Source organism: Nycticebus coucang, chromosome 24 (genome assembly GCF_027406575.1).
Source record: "Nycticebus coucang isolate mNycCou1 chromosome 24, mNycCou1.pri, whole genome shotgun sequence".
Classification (NCBI taxonomy): Eukaryota; Metazoa; Chordata; class Mammalia; order Primates; family Lorisidae; genus Nycticebus; species Nycticebus coucang.
In genome coordinates, this window is record NC_069803.1 from 1,801,085 (window position 1) to 1,821,673 (window position 20,589).

Consider the following 20,589-nt stretch of genomic DNA (forward strand, 5'->3'; position numbering starts at 1 on the left):
ACCGAGAGGCTGACTCTAACCAATCACCCCTTCCCTCCATGTTTCCCATGACGGGTAAGATCCCAGATGAACTGGGACAACCTAAGACAGGACATGGAGAGGTTCCCCGATAAACTGATTTCATAGTGCCCAATGATGGGTAAGTTCCCTCTGCAATCAGTCAACCTAAGACAGGGACCAAACCTCAGATGTTTGCATCCCGATGACAGGTGAGACTGAAAGTGCAAGAGTGGACAACCTAAGACAGGGACTATGTATAGCCAATAACCGTAGTAATGTACAAAAACAAAAGGGGGAGTTGTTGGGCCTTCTCGCATGGGCAAGGCCTACTTGAGGCCTAGAGGAACTTCCTAAGCCTGAGTTGAGTTGGTGCTGTCCATGCACTTCGCATAGGAGTGACTCGGCAAGACCCGACCTGAAATGGCCTCTGCCTGGATACAGGTGATGGGGTTAGATTTTATTGGCTTGAAGCCTGTCACCCCATTTTACGTACCCCCTCCTTCCTGCTCCCACCTCTTGCCCCCTAGCCAAAGTGTATAAAAATTGCAGCATGTTACAATAAAGTTGAGTTCCTGCTTCGACAGACTCCCGGCTCCGTGTGTCCCTGTTCGAGCCGCCGACACTCGCCATCCCGCTCAGCCCCTGGGACAAGATCGGGCTGGCCCCGATCTTCCCTCCGGTCCCTTCCTGGAGGACCCAGCACCACATAAGCCACACAAGGCAAGTCTGTAATGGGTTAAAAATGGCTTTTCCTAACACAAAGGCTAAAAGGGAACTGGACTCCCCTCTGAGGCATACTCAGAGCCTGTTTCAGAACAGTTTCTCTGATGTTATGTTCCTGTTAAGCCCACGTGGTCAGAGACTTACAATCTCTCCGCTGGAGATAAGGGCCAGAGGTTGACAGGTGTTAAAAACACATTGTGTTTGGAGCCTAAAGGTCTCTCCCTTATGGAAGAACAAAATCATTACTCCATTATGAGGCAAACTAAGTGTGTGCTTGAGAAATTTTGTTTCCCCTTCCTCCCCAGGAGTTCTTTGTGATTTTTATTTGAATACTTTGTTCAAGAATTAACATATGTTTGAGAAGAAAGAAAAAGCAGAGGAAATTGTCCTGATTTGTAGACTTCATGTCTCCTCACAAGTTAAGGTTACATAGAAGGAGTTACACATCATAGATTAAGTGTGTACATGACCACCAGTGTATAAGGTAGTCAAGAATAAAGATGTTTTGCTGCATGCCATCCCACACAATGTAGTCCATTTCTTGCTTGCCCTTAATAATTACAGGAGGGAGCTTATACCCTCAGCAAAGCTGCTGTTCTTTCACGGTTGCAACAATAATTCTCTTTGAAGAGTCCTTAACTTCTTTTGTTACGTATATTCCTAGATACTTCATTTTCTTTGAAGCTACTGTGAAGGAAATTGTGTCCTTGATTTGCTTCTAAACTTGGATGTTGTTGGCATATACAAAAGCTATGGATTTGTGGGCATTGATTTTATGTCCTGTATTTGTTTATCACTTCGAATCTGGTGGCTGATTCTCTGATAATGATATATGACAAACCTTCTGGGTGCGAGAAATAATGACAACAGAGATTATACCTAAGAAATGCAAATACTGGGGGAATTGATTAAAGATGGCAGCCGTGTAACAGCTTCCCTGCAACTGGATGGTGAGTCTGGGGAGATAAGACTCCAGACATCTCTGGCTGGTGGGACCTGCCTAAAATCATCCCTTTGAGGATACAGGGAGTCAGCGAGGGACTTCCGGACCCCAAGAGGAGGAAATAAACAGGGGGAAACTGGCAAGTGGTTGTGTGTGTTCGATTGACCTAATCACGCCAGCAACCATAAGTAAAAGCAGCAGTGAGACTGCAAACCGGAAAGGCCTTACCTGTGAACTGTTTCAGTGTTTTTGGACTTGGCACTCAGTTGAACTGCCTTGAGAAGAGCTTGAGCAGGAGTGCGGAGAACTTTGGGCATTGTCTGGGGCCCCAGACAGAGCCACTGAGCTGGGCTACAGGGAGCCATTGTGTGAGAGAACTGCCCCAGAAAGCCCCACCCTCAGGGTCCTAGAGCAAGGATCGGGTGGGAGCTAGTAACCTAGTGACTGAGCCGCCTAAAAGGGCGGGGACTGAGCTACCTTACAGCTTTAACCCTTAGGGGCAGAGTGAGATGGTTTAGGCACACTTAAGTCTCAGGCTGTTGCCCTGGGTAGAGTGTCGTGGTGTCACAGCTCATAGCAATCTCAAATTCCTGGGCTTGGCACTGCCTGGACCTCCATAAGATCTGTGCTGCAACCCCGCACCAACCAGGCCTCCGCATGCCCTGACCAGGAACTGCGGGAGCTATGCAACCCTGCGTCCTCCCTCCTGTGTCCTCCAAGCCTCCACACTGGCCTGCTCATCTGGCCAGGGATAGTGGTAGTTGTGTGCCCTCTGGAGCCCTCCCTGCCTCTGCGCAGAGCCCTTCCCCTGGCCAGAGACTGCTGGAGTCTTGGGCTCTCTATGCCAAACTCACTGGGCTCCAGGCACTCCCAGAACCATGCGCACGACCTCCTGCCCTCCTGCAACAGCTGGATACAGGTGTGTCACACACCATAGCTGTTTCCACAACCAGAACTCCCTAGCTGGAGCAGCCCCAGTGGAACTACACAGGGTCACTCCCTACAAAGATCAAGCAACAATAGAGTTATCCTGCTTGAATCTAATCTTAGAGAGACACCTCCTCCACTCTGAGGATGGGCAGAGGCAATGGTGAAAAACAATCAAGAGGCGAAATCAACATAAAAACTCTAGCAATATGAATAATCAGAGTAGATCAACTCCCCCAAGGATCAATGGGGCAGACACAGCACAACATCCCATGCACAAACAAATAGCTGAGATGTCAGAAATTGAATTCAGAATCTGGATAGCAAATAAGATTCGATAAGAACTCCAAGTTGTAACCCAAAAGATATCTCAGGAATTCAACAAATTCAAAGACCAAATGACCAAAAATTTTGACACATCAAGACAAGTAGTTGCATCCCTCAGAGATCTGAGAAACACAGTAGAATCCCTCAATAACAGAATGGACTAAGCAGAAGAAAGGATTTCTGACATTGAAGACAAAGTTTTTGAACACTCCCAAACTCTCAAAGAGGATGAGAAATGGAGGGCAAAAACAGATCACTCTCTCAGAGAGCTCTGGGATAATTCGGAAAAAAAAAAAAAAAAAACAATATTCGTCTTATAGAGATCCCTGAAAGTGATGAAGTGGCTTCACAAGGCATAGAGTCTCTTCTCCATGAGAATATGAAGGAGAACTTTGCTGACATGCCAAGAGATTCTGAAATTCAGATAGCAGACAGTTTCAGAACACCAGCATGACTCAACCCAAATAAGACATCCCCCATACACATCATAATCAATTTCACTAAAGTTAATATGAAGGAGAAAATTCTGAAAGCTGCCAGACAAAAGAAAACCATTACCTACAAGGGGAAGAATATTAGAATAACTGCAGATCTCTCTACTGAAACCTTTCAACCTAGAAGAGGATGGTTATCGACTTTTAATCTCCTAAAACAAAATAACTTTCAACCCAGGATACTATACACAGCTAAACTGAGTTTCATTTATGATGGAGAAATTAAATATTTCGATGACATTCACATGTTGAAGAAATTTGCCATAACTAAACCAGTTCTCCAGTATATTCTCAGACCTATCCTTCATAAAGACCAGCGTAATCCTCCACCATAAAAGTAAACTTACCCAGAAAATTTTGATCAAATTCCATCTTCCACAGTCGCAAAAGGATTAAAAATGTCCACTGGACTCTCAAAAGGCTTATCAATATTCTCAATTAATGTGAATGGTCTAAACTGTCCTCTAAAGAGGCACAGGTTGGGTGACTGGATACAGAAGCTCAAGCCAGGTATCTGCTGCATACAAGAATCTCATCTTACATTAAAAGACAAATACAGACTCAAGATGAAGGGATGGTCATCTGTATTCCAGCAAATGGAAAGCAGAAAAAAGCAGGCATTGCAATCCTGTTCACAGACACAATAGACTTTAAACCAACCAAAATAATTAAGGATAAGGATGGACACTTCATATTTGTTAAAGGTAATACTCAATATAATGAGATCTCTATTATTAATATTATGCACCCAACCACAACACACCTCAATTTATAAGAGAAACTCTAACAGAAATGAGCAACTTGATTCCCTCCACTGTCATAGTAGTTGGAGATTTTAACACCCTTTTAGCAGTGCTGGATAGAGCCTCCAAAAAGAAGCTGAGCAAAGAAATCTTAGATTTAAACTCAACCATTCAATATCTGGACTTAACAGACATCTACAGAACATTTCATCCCAACAAAACTGAATACACATTCTTCTCATCAGCCCACGGAACACACTCCAAAATCAACCACATCCTAGGCCACCAATTTAACCTCAGGAAATTTAAAAAAACATAAATTATTCCTTGCATCTTCTCAGACCATCATGGAATAAAAGTTGAACTCACACGCCCATACAAAAACATGGAAGCTAAACAACCTTATACTGAAGGATAATTGGGTTATAGACCAAACTAAGAAGGAAATCACCAAATTTTTGGAACAAAATAACAATCAAGACACGAATAACCAGAACCTCTCCAATACTGCAAAGGCAGTCCTAAAAGGGAAATTTATAGCACTGCAAGCCTTCCTCAAGAAAATGGAAACAGAGGAAGTTAATAACTTAATGGGACATCTCCAGCAACTAGAGAAGGAAGAACACTCCAACCCCAAACCCAGCAGAAGAAAAGGAATAACCAAAATCAGAGCAGAACTAAATGAAATTGAAAACAAAAGAATTATACAACAGATCAATAAATCCAAAAGTTTGTTTTTTGAAAAGATCAATAAAATAGATAAACCTTTGGCCAACCTAACCAGGAAAAAAAGAGTAAAATCTCTAATTTCATTAATCAGAAATGGTGATGAAATAACAACAGACCCCTCAGAAATTCAAAAAATCCTTAATGAATACTACAAGAAACTCTACTCTCAGAAATATGAAAATCTGAAAGAAATCGACCAATACCTGGAAGAACGCCACCTAACAAGACTTAGCCAGAACGAAGTGGAAATGTTGAACAGGCCTATATCAAGTTCTGAAATAGTATCAACTATACAAAATATCCCTAAAACGAAAAGCCCAGGACCAAATGGCTTTACATCAGAATTCTACCAAACCTTTAAAGAAGAACTATTACCTATACTACTAAACCTCTTCCAAAATATAGAAAAATAAGGAATACTACCCAACACATTCTACGAAGCAAACATTACCTTGATTCCCAAACCAGGGAAAGACCCAACATGAAAAGAAAATTCTAGACCAATATCACTAAGAATATTGATGCTAAAATACTCAATAAGATCTTAACAAACAGAATCCAACAACACATCAAAAAAATTATACACCACGACCAAGTGGGATTTATCCCAGAGTCTCAAGGCTGGTTCAATATACGTAAATCTATAAATGTAATTCAGCACATAAACAAACTAAAAAATAAGGACCATATGATTCTTTCAATTGATGCAGAAAAACCTTTTGATAATATCCAGCATCCCTTCATGATCAGAACACTTAAGAAAACTGGTATAGAAGGGACATTTCTTACACTAATAGAGGCCATCTACAGCAAACCCACAAATAATATCGTATTGAATGGAGTTAAATTGAATTCATTTCCACTTAGATCAGGAACCAGGCAAGGTTGCCCATTGTCTCCATTGCTCTTTAACATTGTAATGGAAGTTTTAGCCATTGCAATTAGGGAAGAAAAGGCGATCAAGGGTATCCACATAGGGTCAGAAGAGATCAAACTTTCACTCTTCGCAGATGATATGATTGTATACCTGGAAAACACCAGGGATTCTACTACAAAATTTTTAGAAGTGATCAAGAAATACAGCAATGTCTCAGACTACAAAATCAACACCCATAAATCTGTAGCCTTTATATACACCAACAATAACCAAGCTGAAAAAACAGTCAAGGACTCTATTTCTTTCACAATAGTTCCAAAGAAGATGAAATATTTGGGAGTATACCAAACAAAGGATGTGAAAGATATCTACAAAGAGAACTATGAAACTTTAAGAAAAGAAATAGCTGAAGATGTTAACAAATGGAAAAACATACCATGCTCATGGCTGGGAAGAATCAACATTGTTAAAATGTCCATACTATCCAAAGCAATATATAATTTTAATGAAATTCGTATTAAAGCTCCATTGTCATATTTTAAAGTCTTGAAAAAATAATACTTCATTTTATATGGAATCAGAAAAAACCTCAAATAGCCAAAACATTACTCAGCAATAAAAACAAAGCAGGACGAATCACGCTACCAGACCTGAGACTGTACTATAAATCGATAGTGATCAAAACAGCATGGTATTGGCACAAAAGCAGAGAAGTAGATGTCTGTAACAGAATAGAGAACCAAGAGATGAATCCAGCTACTTACTATTATTTGATCTTTGACAAGCCAGTTAAAAACATTCAGTGGGGAAAAGATTCCCTATTTAACAAATGGTGCTGGGTGAACTGGCTGGCAACCTGTAGAAGACTGAAACTGGACCCACACCTTTCACCATTAACTAAGATAGACTCTCACTGAATAAAAGATTTAAACTTAAGACATGGAACTATAAAAATACTTGAAGAAAGTGCAGGGAAAACTCTTGAAGGAATCGGCCTGGGTGAATATTTTATGAGGAGGACTCCCCAGGCAATTGAAGCAGTATCAAAAATACACTACTGGGACCTGATAAAACTAAAAAGCTTCTGCACAGCCAAGAACATTGTTAGTAAAATAGCAGACAGCCCTCAGAATGGGACAAAAGATTTGCAGGTTATACCTCCGATAAAGTTCTAATAACCAGAATCCACAGAGAACTCAAACGCATTAGCAAGAAAAGAACACATGACCCCATCTCAGGGTGGGCAAGGGGCTTGAAGAGAAACTTCTCTACTTCTCTAAAGACAGATGCACAATCTACAAACACATGAAAAAAAACTCACCATCCTTAATCACCAGAGAAATGCAAATCAAAACTACTTTGAGATATCACCTAACCCCAGTAAGACTAGCCCACATAACAAAATCCCAAAACCAGAGATGTTGGCGTGGATGTGGAGAAAAGGGCACACTTCTACACTGCTGCTGGGAATGCACACTAATATGTTCCTTCTGGAAGGACGTTTGGAGAATGCTTAGAGACCTAAAAATAGACCTGCCCTCAATCCTATAATTCCTTTACTAGGTTTATACCCAGAAGACCAAAAGTCACAATATAACAAAGATATTTGTACCAGAATGTTTATTGCAGCCCAATTCACAATTGCTAAGTCATGGAAGAAGCCCAAGTGTCCATTGACCCACAAATGGTCTAGCAAATTGTGGTACATGTATACCATGGAATATTATGCAGCCTTAAAGAAAGATGGAGACTTTACCTCTTTCATGTTTACATGGGGTGGAGCTGGAACACATTCTTCTTAGCAAAGTATCTCAGGAATGGAAGAAAAAGTACACAATGTACTCAGCTCTACCATGAAGCTAAATTATACCTTTCACATGAAGGCTATAACCCAACTATAGCACAAAACTATGGGGAAAGGGCCAAGGAAAGGGAAGGGGGGGGTATTGGTGGAGGGAGAGTAATGGGTGGGGCCTCATCTATGGTGCATCTTAGAATGGGTACAGGCTAAACTTACTAAATGCAAAATACAAATGCCTACATACAGTAACTAAGAAAATGCCATGAAGGCTACGTTGAACAGTTTTATGAGAATATTTCAGATTCTATATGAAACCCGCACATTGTACCTCTTGATTGCACTAATGTACACAGCTACTATTTAACAATAAAAATAAATTAATTAAAAAATAAAAAAAGAAATGCAAATACTGTACACTCACATTAACATGAAATGAAAATAATAATAAATAAATAAATCCAAAAATACTATTTTTTGTTTTGCTAACCATTGTTCATGGTGTCTTATTTCCTATGGATTGTGAGCTCATATGTGTATGGCTAACATTAATTTGCAGGAAACTTGAGTTACCCTGCTTGAATTTGCATTCCCCCAGAGATAAGTAATATTTATTTCCATCAGGAGTCCTCAGTTCTTAGCAAAGTGGGACAAATGTTGCCTTACAGATTAGAATACTAACCACATATAAAATATAATATGTATATTCAAAGGCAAGGTCCTTTTTTTTTTTTTTGTGACAGCATCTCACTCTGTTGCTCTGGGTAGAGTGTCGTGACATCGTCTTAGCTCATAGCAACCTCAAATTCTCCGGCTCAAGCTATCCCTTGCCTCAACCAACCCAGTAGCTGGGACTACAGCAGCCTACTGTGGGTGTTTTTCTATTTTTAGTAGAGACAGAGTCTCACTTTTGCTCAGGCTGGGTCTCAAACTTCACAGCTCAAGCAATCCAGCCACCTCAGCCTCCCAAAGTGCTGGGATTACAGAAGAGTTATTACGTCTGGCCCCCAAAGTCCACTTTAGATCAAAAAAATAGCCGTGAATTCTCAATATGAGGATTTTATTCATTTCTTTTCCTTTTTGTTTCATTTACCTATAACTAATAAGAAAATGGGTGATAATTTGTTTCCTCCCTTTACTGAAAGAAGTGGTATATTTGTTTTCTATGCTACCATTCCAATTAGGCTGAGGGAGTTAAATATTATTATTATATGTGGAGGTCAAGGGTGTGTTGTAATCTATCCATTCACTGATAATGTAGTTCTTTCGAAAAGAGAAAAACAGTCAAAAAACTTTAAGAAATTGAGATGCTTCACTTTACAAAAGTGGCTATATCATACATACCAAATAAATCAATACAAACCAGATTTATTCATAAACTGTAGAAAGTACTAATTTCAAATGCAAAACAAAATAGTTGAACATATTCATCACACCATGATATCTAAACACAAATCTTAAATAATTTTAAAATAAAAATATTCAAAATAGGACCTACCAGATTTTTATCCACCATAATATGCATTTTAAGATATCGAGGGAATAACTTGGTAAATTCACTTCTCTGAAAAACAACATGAGTTCTAAGGAATTTATTAAAAAGCATCTTGTACTGAAATTATATTTAGAGATAAATTGAAAGATGTGTTGCTACTGGCTAAAAAATAAGGTTGTTTTCAAACACAAAATTTAGTTACTATTCAGAATATTGAAATTCTAAAACAGTTCTGGTTAGTAAATTAAATTTCCCAAAATATATAGGAACCCAGATATCTTTTATTTCTTATAGTAATTAAAACTAGAAAATTTAAATTATAACAAACTTTGCTTTTCTTTGCCATGTGATAATTTTCATATTAATCTTTCCTGTGGGCTAATTTTCTGCTACCAATTATAAACTTAATTATGGAAAATAGTTTAGGAAAATACTAATAAAGTTTACAATAATGGCAGTTCACTAGATCCAAGTGTGCTATTTATGGCAGTTTATAGGTCTTCATAGAAGAAAAATTCGTCTCTTTGTTTTAAATGTCCCTTATGTAAGCCACTGATATTATCCATTTTCTAACTCTCTTGAAACAAAACCTTAACTGAGAAATCTAGATTACTGAATTTTTTACCTAAATTATCTAAGTAAAAGGAATATTTCCCATCAATTATGTAATTGCTCACTTGTGACAATAAATGTTTTAGTTTCTTTTGGTCCTTTATTCACATCTCCCTAGTAATAAAATTAAGTTTTTGCTAAACTCTCATCTAATGGCATAAATTAATGCTCTAGTCATTTTAAAAGTCAGTCATGGCCTTTATGAAATAGTAAAATAATTTTAAGATTTGCAAATCACCAAATCGAACTTGACCATAAAAATATTTTTTAAGTTAAAATGCAACACTTACTTCTGAACTTTTTCTGACTTGATATGGAAAACCATTAAACCAGGCAGAAGTGCTATTGTCTCCTAACAGAGGGACATTAGTGTTATCACTTTTTTCTTCATAAATCATGTGCACAAATCCTGATACAGCTTCCAGTGGTTCAATTCCATATGAGATGTTTTTAAACTGCACTGTTCCCCTGAATGTTAAAATAACCAAAATTAATCTCAAATGATTCTACCAAAACTATAATCTAATATTATAATGAGAAAAATTTCCCAGGATTTTTTTTAAGATTTAAAGTCACCTGAGTTTTTCTACTTTATCTCTTTGTTCTTTGAGGTATTTTATCCCAGAACTAGACCACTTTATCACAGGATACATATTGCCTGATATTCTGGATTTTTTCTTTAATTAGACAATTGTACAACAGGATATAGATTGCTTTATTGTACAAATCTTTTTTAAAAATTATCTTAAAGAAAAAATATTACTAGCATGGATCTGTGTTTAAACATGTTAAAACTCCTTCCTATTGTATAGAGTTCCTAAGCCACACTGTAGAATCTATAGGCACTCTTTTCCTAGGTCTTAGATTCCTTCTGCTTAATACACTTAACTCTCCTCTGGCACTTAGTATCCTAAATCACTTGTCTGTATGGGCTAAATTGAAGGTACTACCTGCCAAAAAATCACTGCATGTAGTTTCAGGTATTCTATAAGAGTGACTCATTCTAGGAAATTAAGAAATTGGACAAAAACAGAATTTGAGAAAATTTGAGAAATACAAATAGGCCAATCAACTCCCTCTACACTAAAGATTGCTCATATATTCAAGCAGCAGATTTTGTCAGTATCAACAAGTAGCCACCCATCAGAAACACACACTGCCAGGGCAATTACTAGTAGTTCTGGGTCAGACCTTAGGGAATTAAAGTAACAAAGGTGATGACAGAATTAGAAAAGAAATATGGAGAATTAATTCACAGAACAGCAGGACATAATATTGGCAAGTTGAATATCTTTAAATAGTCTACAACCTGAGTCCTGAACAAATGTTGAGTGTCACAAGAGAATTTGGAAAACCCGCAACATATCCATTGTAATTGCAATCCATCTGAAAACATAATACACAAAGGAAAACAAATGGATAATATTTTTAAATGAACACCCAAGATTTATCATTTATATTTATTATTTTAGCTACCTTTGTAATTTAATATGATTGACAATTATTTAATGAAATTATTCCAGGTGGAAATAAGCACCAGTCAAGGTTATTCAATTTCAGCACATGTGTAAAATCATATTCTAGTAATTACAGAATATTTGTCTTTTAAAACACATTTAGAATAATAAATTGACAAATAAAAATAATATGTCTTACCTCAACTAATAAGGACTTAGTATGTTGAATGTCATTCTTGTCATAAGAATAAACAACAGAAGTTGGAGATAAAAATGATCTAGGTAAAAATCACACAAACATCTCAAGTTATGAAAATAGAAAAAGTTAAAAAATCTGTTCTTATACAAATTTTATTTTTACTAAGTAATTTAAAGCGTATAAATCTTATTGTATATCCTATTATCCAAACATTTCCATCACTTACATGATATGAATTAGGTACTATGGGAGGCATTTTAATTAGAGTAAAATGCAATACCAAAATATGGGGTTGTGAACTACTCAAATTGCTAGAGATAGCAAAGTGAAATAACATAGCTCCCAATTTCTATCACAGAACTTTTAAATCTTTCTCTTTATCAATTACTGCTTTCAGATTTCATACTATAGTCTCAGAATTAAAATGTAAGGTTAGGAAAAAATATCTGCATGGACTTACTACAAATTCATATTCACTAAGCTTAGCTAAGTGGCAACTTCTTCTCAATTACCTTGATTAAAAGTTTCTTTTATTCCCCTAAGTTGCTATTGAAAACTTGACACCACTCACACCTAACATCCTTTTACCCCACTCTCAGTTTACCTGTTACCATCTATGCTCCTTATCTTTATTTCCAGAGGATCACTTCCTTTATTTAGAGCAAACCTTTATATTGGTGGTGTCATGGACATCCTGTGCTGTATGCTGAGGAGGCATTCTTTCTTCTCTCCTATAATTTCAAACTATTGGATTTTTCTCCTAATGCTATTTGAGAGGTCATTGTCAAGTGACTAACATCCTAAATAACTTTCCCTTGACCCTGTGTCCTACCATTACTATTCCCTTTATTTTTTCAACTCTCAACAGATTTTATTCAAAGTGTTACCTACACATATTTCCTCCACTTTCTCAATTCTTATTCACCCTGAAATTTCTCTAGTAAAGCTGTAAAGCTTATGAATGTCAAATTCATAAGATATTTCAAAAATCATTTCTGAATTTGACTTATAATTTCTATTTGAAAATTGTAATTTCTCAGTCCAATCACTTTATTTATATCACATTTCATTCCTCTGCTTCTTTTCCTACCTCCCTTACCCCTTCAGCTTGATCTTCCATATTCTTTCTGTTATCACCATTCCAGAAATATTGCTCTTTCTCAGGGTTCAATTTTTAGCCACTAATTACTTATAAGCATCCCATGTATGAGTGCTCATTTTTTAAAGAAAACTTACAGTCAAGCTATTGCTTACCTATAATCTATACCCCCATTACCAAATTTATATCCCTATAGTCCCTGTGAGTATCATTAGAGTTTTAAATTCCTCCATTCATCTATTAGGGGAAAATCCCACTTGATAACTTACAGGCACTGAGACCTAAACTCACCTCTTCCTCAGGCATATATCTCCATGTTCATATCCCTCAGTTAACTACCTTGGAATTTATCCATTTTATTGAACAACAATTATATCTGAGAGTCTTCATTATTTCCCAATCTGCCAAACATGTCTTGAGTTCTACTGAAATTTTTTCTAGTGTTAAGATTGATGTCATTGTTCAAACAATGATCATCAGACACCTCAACATAAATTGGTCACTCTACCTCTACTTTTGCCTCAAAAATAGCCTGTAAGACTCAATGTGATTATGTAAGTACATTCTTAACATTCTTTTTGGTTCCAAATATTCTTACCACGACATTATAGATACGCCATCTTGGTTCTGCCTACCTTTCCAGAATATTTTACCTCTATCCTTCATAAAATATGTATGTCTTTTAGCAATCCACATGGACATTTTGCACATCACAGAAGCTACATTCTCACACCTAAATTGTTTGACACACAATTTCCTCTCTGAACAGAATTTCCCCTTGCTCTACTGCTCTTCTTTATATAACTAACTATATCCTTAAAGACACAAGTCATCTATTTCCTCTTCCCTAAAATTCTTCCCTGACTTCCAAAGAATACTATTTGCACATTTATTAAAATACTATAATATTAATAATATAGTATTAATCTGTCTCAATGCATCTTCCTATTTTACAAATGCATCTGTATTGATCTGTCTAAATTCATTTTCCTATTTTACAAATCCTTTACCTATACATCACGTTTTTCTTTTGCATACCTATACTTTATCTCATACCAGTATACAGTAAGTACCAATACATTTGAATTGAAATAATTCTATTTATAACTACTTTTAAAAATCAAGAAACCAAGGAATTAAAATTTGAAAATACAAAATAACTACTTACTGCTTTTTGAGATGGATAAAATATGGTCTTCCCTTTATTGTAATAATGTAAGCAACCTGTAAGAAAAGTATACAAAAATTTGAACAATAATACTTGTGAATAATACATGCTAATAATGTTTTCTCTAAATTATGTTTTAAAATACACACATTGCCAAATTAATAATAATAATATGTAATCATTATGTTGGCTTTCCTTTCTTTGTGGACCTTGAAACTTCAGAATTCTAAATTGATAACTAGGTGGTAAAGCACTCATAAATCTGCTATTCACCTTCACTCACATTTCTAAGGAAGAATATTGCCTGATAACTGCTAAATTTGTCTCAAACAGACCCCACCAACAAGGATGTTCACCTCACTTGAGATGACCAGCCCTCTTGGAAAACAAATTTCACTGCTCATTAGAAGAGACTCCCAAAAGATATAACTACAAGAAATGTAATACACCTCCAGAAATATAAAAAGTTCCATTGCCAGTTATAGCAACACCAAAAAGAAATAAATGGTATATTATCAAGCTGAAAAGCTTCTGCACAGCAAATGGTTCAACAATTAAAGCTAACAGACAGCCTTCAGAATGGAAGAAGATTCACATGCCATGAATTTGACAAAGGGCTGATAACTAGAATTTACAGAGAACTCAAATTAATCAACCAAAAAAAGAGCAAACAACCCCATTTAACTTATAACAGAAACTTCTATAAAGATGACAAATGGCCAAAAACACATGAAAAATTCTTATCATCTCTAATTATCAGAGAAATACAAATCAAAACCACCCTGAGATATCACCTAATCCTACTGAGAACAGCCCACATCACAAAATCCCAAATCTGTAGATGCTGCTATGGGTGTGGAGAGAAGCCAACACATTTTCACTGCTCATGGGGATGCCAACTAATGCAACATCTATGGAAAGAAGTATGGAGAACTTAAAGAACTAAAAGATGACCTTCCATTTGATCCCAAATCCCATTACTAGCTATCTACCCAGACATTAAAAAAAAAAATCATTTCACCATAAGGACATTTGCACTAGGAAGTTTACTGCTGCTCAATTCTCAATTGCCAAGACACAGAAGCAACTCAACTGCCTATCAACTCAGGAATGGATTAAAAAATTGTGTTATGTGTATACAATAGGGTACTATCAAGCCATAAGCAAAAATGGAGACTTTTCATCTTTTACGTTTATGCAGATAGAGTTGAAACACATTCTTCTTAGTAAAAGTATCAAAATAATAAAAAGCAAGTATCCAATGTACTTAATACTAATATGAAACCAATATACAAACTATATATATATAACAATATATACCCACATGAAAGAAAAACACACACATATGTGGTGAAGGGGAGGGGACATGAAACTAAAAATTCTTGGAGAGAGTGCAGGGGAAACACTAGAAGAAATTGGCTTGGGAGAATAATTTATGAGGATGACCCCCAGGGCAAATGAAGCTGACTTGTTATCCCCAGGATTAGATTGAGTTCAGGTGAATACTCCCCAGTGGCTGTTGAGTACCCAAAGCAGGCAGGCCTCAGCTCCCACAGCCAGCTGATAGCAGAACGTAGTACCCAGGCCAAGGGGGCATTGACCTTCCTTTAACTCTGACAGACACAAAGCCCCAGCACATCTGCTTATTGGAGGGAGCAGGATCTCAAACCTTTGGGTCACCAGTGACTGGGCATGAAAGAGGAGCAAAGTGGAGAAAGAGACACAGCCCCCTGGTCCAACTCTGCTACTGGGTGGGCCTTTCTCACTCAACAGAGCATCAGAGCAAGCCAAATTTGAGCAGCCAATAGACCTCTGCCATCCACTTGTGGGAGACTTTTGAACCCTCCTACTTGAGAGTTCATACTGACTGGGTCAACTTATTTGGAACTCCTAACCAGGCCAACTCACCGAAGGACCCTCTTGGGTGGTACCCTGATTGTGTGGTAATGGGTAGGGTTGATTTTCCTCTCCCAGTTGTTGTCCATGGGGGTGAGGTGTCTTAGTTGCTTGTATTTCTCCACAGCTAAGACTTCAAATCAGAGTCACTGATCCACTAGGATCAGACAAGGACCAGTTGAATACAAGACAGAGCCACCTAACCCCACCACACCAAGCAGGTTTCCTCAGCCTCAGACTGTAATTATGTATGGGTCCTGTACAAAGCTGTAGGGGAAAAAGCTGCAGTCATAAGTCCCAGATCCTTGAAAAGGGGCTGGTTGACCACAACTCCAGGAGATCCCAATCTAATTTCACCTTATCTGCCCATCTAGCCATCCAGTAAAAGCAATCATGAGGCAGAATCAGCAAAAAAAAACTCTGGCAAAATGAATAATCAGAGTAAATCAACTCCCCCAAGGAACAATATGGCACACACAGCACAAGATCCCATTCATAAACAAATGGCTGAGATGTCAGAAATTGAGTTCAGAATTTGGATAGCAAATAAGATCAACAGAATGGAGGTAAAAATGGGATTAGAATTTCAAGGAATAATTGAAAAGACATCTCAGGAATTCAATTAATTCAAAGACAAAATAACCAAAGATTTTTATATTGAGGCAAGAACTTGCAGCCCTCAAAGATCTAAGAAATACAGTAGAATCCCTCAGACACAGAAAGGAGCAGGCACATGAAAGGACCTCTGACATTGAAGACAAAGCTTTTGAATACTCCTAAATGCTCAAAGAGGAAAAGAAGTAGAGAGAAAAAACAGATCAGTCTCTCAGAGAGCTCTGGGATAATTCAAACAAAATTAACATTCACCTTATAGTATAGGAATACCTAAAGGTGACAAGCTTGGTTTGAAGGATAAAGATGATCTTCTTCATTAAATAGTCAAAGAGAATTTCCAAGAGATTCTGAAATTCAGATAGCAGACAGTTTCAGAATACCAGTATGGCTCAACCCAGAAAATGCCAGGAGGGCTATGTCAACTAATGTAAATGTGTCAAATGGTCTATGAACCAAGTGTACGGTGCCCCATGATCATATTGATGTACACAGCTATGATTTAATAAAAAAAAGGAAAGAAATCTCATAGACACATTACAATTAGCTTCACCAAAGTTAATCTGAAGAAGAAAATTCTGCAAGCAGCCAGATGTAAGAAAACCATAACCTACAAGGGGAAGAATATTAGAATGACTAAAGATCTCTCTGCTGAAACCTTTCAAGTTAGAAGAGGGTGGTCATTGACCTTTAATATCCTTAAACAAATAACTTTCAACTGAGGATCCTGTATCCACCTAAACTGAGTTTCATTTATGATGGAGAAATTAAATACTTTAATGACATGCACAGGTTGAAGAAATTTGCCATAACTAAGCCAGCTCTCCAGGATATTCTCAGACCTATCCTCCATAATGATCAGCACAATTCTCTATCACCAAAGTAAACTCACTCAGAAACTTTTGATCAACTTTCAACTTCCACAGTGACAAAAGGATTAAAAATGTCCACTGGACTTTCGAAAAATTCGATACCCAAAACACTATCTGGCTTATCAGTACTCTCAATTAATGTGAATGGATTAAATTGTCCACTTAAGAGGCACAGGTTGGCTGACTGGATACAAAAATTCAGGCCAGACATAAGCTGAATTCAAAAATCTCACCTTACCTTAAAAGATAAACATAGACTCAGGGTGAAGGGATGGTCAACCATAATTCAGGCAAATGGAAATCAAAAAAGTGCAGGTGTTGCAATTTTATTCACAGATACAATAGGCTTTAAACCAAAAAAAAAAATAAGGAAAGATAAGTATGATCACTTCATATTTGTTAAGGGCAACACTCAACATGATGAGAAATCAATTATTAATATTTATGCACCCAACCAGAATGCTCCTCAATTTATAAGACAGACTCTAACAGACATGAGCAATGTAATTTCTTCTAGCACCATAATAGTCAGAGATTTTAACACCCCTTTGGAAGTGTTGGATAGATCTTCCAATAAGAAGCTAAGCAAAGAAATTTTAGACTTAAACTTAACCATTCAGCAATTGGATTTAATAGACATATACAGAACATTTCATCCTAACAAAACTGAATACACATTCTTCTCATCGGCCCATGGAACATCCTCTAAAACTGATCACATCTTAGGTCACAAGTCTAACTTCAGCAAATGTTAAAGAATAGAAATCATTCTTTCTATTTTCTCAGATCATCATGGAATAAAAGTTGAACTCAGTAACAACAGAAATCTGCATATTCATACAAAAACATGCAAACTAAATAACCTCATGCTGAATGATAGCTGGGTCATAGATGTGATTAAGAAGGAAATTACCAAATTTTTGGAAGAAAACGACAATGTAGACATGAATTACCAGAACCTCTGGGATACCACAAGACAGTACTGAGAGGGAAATTTATAGTGTTGCAAGCCTTCCTCAAAAGAACAGAAAGAGAGAAAGTCAAAAACTTAGTGGGACATCTCAAGCAACTGGGAAAAAAAGGCCATTCCAACCCTAAACCCAGTAGAAGAAAATAAATAACTAAAATTAGGGCAGAACTAAATGAATTTGAAAACAAAAGAATCATACAACAGATCAATCAAAAACTTGATTTTTTTAAAAGGTCAACAAAATAGTTAAACCATTGGCTAACCTAACCAGAAGCAGAAGAGTAAAAGCCCTAATTTCATCAATCAGAAATGATAAAGGCCTAATAACTACAGACTCCTCAGAAATTCAACAAATCCTTAATGAATATTACATAAAACTCTATTCTCAGCAGTATGAAAATCTGAAGGAAATAGATCAATACCTGGAAACACTCCACCTTCCTAGACTTATCCAGAAAGAAGTGGAAATGTTAAACAAGCCTATAACAAGCTCTGAAATAGCATAAACTATTAGAAATCTCCCCAAAAAGAAAAGTCCAGGAGCAGATGTCTTCACATCAGACTTCTACCAAACCTACAAAGAGTAACTAGTACTTATATTACTTAACCTTTTCCAAAACATAGAAAAAGAAGAAATTCTTCCCAACACATTCTATGAAGCAAAAAGCAACCTGATTCCCAAACCAACAAAAAAAGAAAATTATAGACTAATGAATATTGATGCAAAAATATTCAATAAAATCCTTGCAAACAGAATCCAACAACACATCAAACAAATTATACATCACGACCAGGTGGGTTTAATTCCAGGGTCCCAAGGATGGTTCAATATACGTAAATCCATGAATATAATACATAACATAAAGAATTTTTTTGAAAATACCATATGATTCTCTCAATTGATGCAAGAAAAGCTTTTGATAATATCCAGCATCCATTCTTGATCAGAACGCTTTAAAAATTTGGTATAGAAGGAACATTTCTTAAACTGATAGAGGCCATCTACAGCAAACCCACACCAATATCGTATTGAATGGAGTAAAATTGAAATCATTTCCACTCAGATTAGGAACCAGGCATGGATGCCCACTGTCTCCATTGCTTTTTAACATTGTAATGGAAGTCTTAGCCACTGCAATCAGGCAAGATAAGGCAACCAAGGGGATCCAAATAGGACCAGAGGAGATCAAAGTATCACTCTTTGCAGACGCTATGATTATATATCTGGAAGACCCCAGGGACTCAACGACAAAACTCCTAGAAGTTATCAAAGAACACAGCAACGTCTCAAGATACAAAATTAACACTCACAAACTGGTAGCCTTTATATATACCAACAGTAGTCAAGGGGAAAAAACAATCAAGGACTCTATTCCCTTTACAATAGTGCCAGAGAAGATGAAATATCTGGGAATGTATCTAACTAAGGATGTGAAAGATCTCTATAGAGAGAACTATGAAACTCTGAGAAAAGAAATAACAGAAGATGTTAACAAATGGAAAAACCATACCATGCTTATGGCTGGGAATCCATACTACCCAAAGCAATCTACAGATTTAATGCAATACCCATTAAAGCACCTCTGTCATACTTTAAAGATCTGGAAAAACTAATACTTCACTTTATATGGAAACAGAATAAACCTTGACTATCCAAGACATTACTCAGAAATGAAAACAAATGAAGTGGAATCACACTACCAGACTTTAGACTGTACCATATATCTATAGTGATCAAAACAAAAATAGAGAGGTAGATGTGTGGAACAGAATTGAGAACCAACAGATGGATATGGACACTTACGATCATTTGATCTTCAATAAGGCTATCAAAAACATAGTGGGGGAAAGACTCCCTATTTAACAAATGGTGCTTGGTGAATTGGCTGGTGACTTGTAGAAGACTGAAACACCTTTCACCTCTAAAAAAAAATTGTCTCTCACTGGATAAAAGACTTATACCTAAGATATGAAACCATAAAGATTCTTGGAGAGAGTGCATGAGAAACACTTGAAGAAATTGGCCTGGGAGAATACTTTATAAGGAGGACCCGCAGTGCAAATGAAGCAATACCAAAAATACACTAGTGGGATCTGATCAAACTAAAAATCTTCTGCACTGTCAAGAACACACTAAGTAAAGCAAGTAGACAGCCTTCAGAATGGGAGAGGATATTTGCAGGTTACGTTTCTGACAAAGATCTGATAACTAGAATCCACAGAGAACTCAAACTTATTAATATGAAAAGAACAAGTGATCTCATTTCTCTATGGACAAGAGACCTGAATAGAAGCTTCTCTGAAGAAGACAGGCACATGATTTATAGACACATGAAAAAATGCTCATCATCATTAATCATCAGAGAAAGGCAAATCAAAACCACTCTGAGATACCATCTAACTCCAGTAAGAGTAGCCCACATCACAAAATCCCAAAACTACAGATGCTGGCATTGATGTGGAGAAAAGGGAACACTTCTGCACAGCAAGTAGGCTACAGCAGAGATCTGGCTCAAGGGAGCTAAGAGACATTTCTACCTCCGGCCCTAGAGAGACAATATTGGTGAGACCATGTTGCAGAATTCTTCTATTTGGTTTTTACTTTTACTTAATTTTTCCTTAGTGTTTTCTGTTGTTTCTCTTTTCCT

General features: G+C 36.9%; 1 protein-coding gene across 1 annotated transcript in view; it reads right to left on the minus strand.

The window, feature by feature from the left end:
* LOC128576585 (disintegrin and metalloproteinase domain-containing protein 5-like) overlaps nt 1-20,589 on the minus strand; it is a 222,359-nt gene that overhangs the window by 190,757 nt on the left and 11,013 nt on the right. The window contains exons 3-7 of the mRNA XM_053578830.1: nt 13,592-13,647; nt 11,325-11,403; nt 10,978-11,054; nt 9,959-10,136; nt 9,060-9,125 (exon numbers count right to left, since the gene is read on the minus strand). Coding sequence (XP_053434805.1) covers nt 9,060-9,125; nt 9,959-10,136; nt 10,978-11,054; nt 11,325-11,403; nt 13,592-13,647 — 456 coding nt within the window. The remainder of the gene's footprint in view (nt 1-9,059; nt 9,126-9,958; nt 10,137-10,977; nt 11,055-11,324; nt 11,404-13,591; nt 13,648-20,589) is intronic.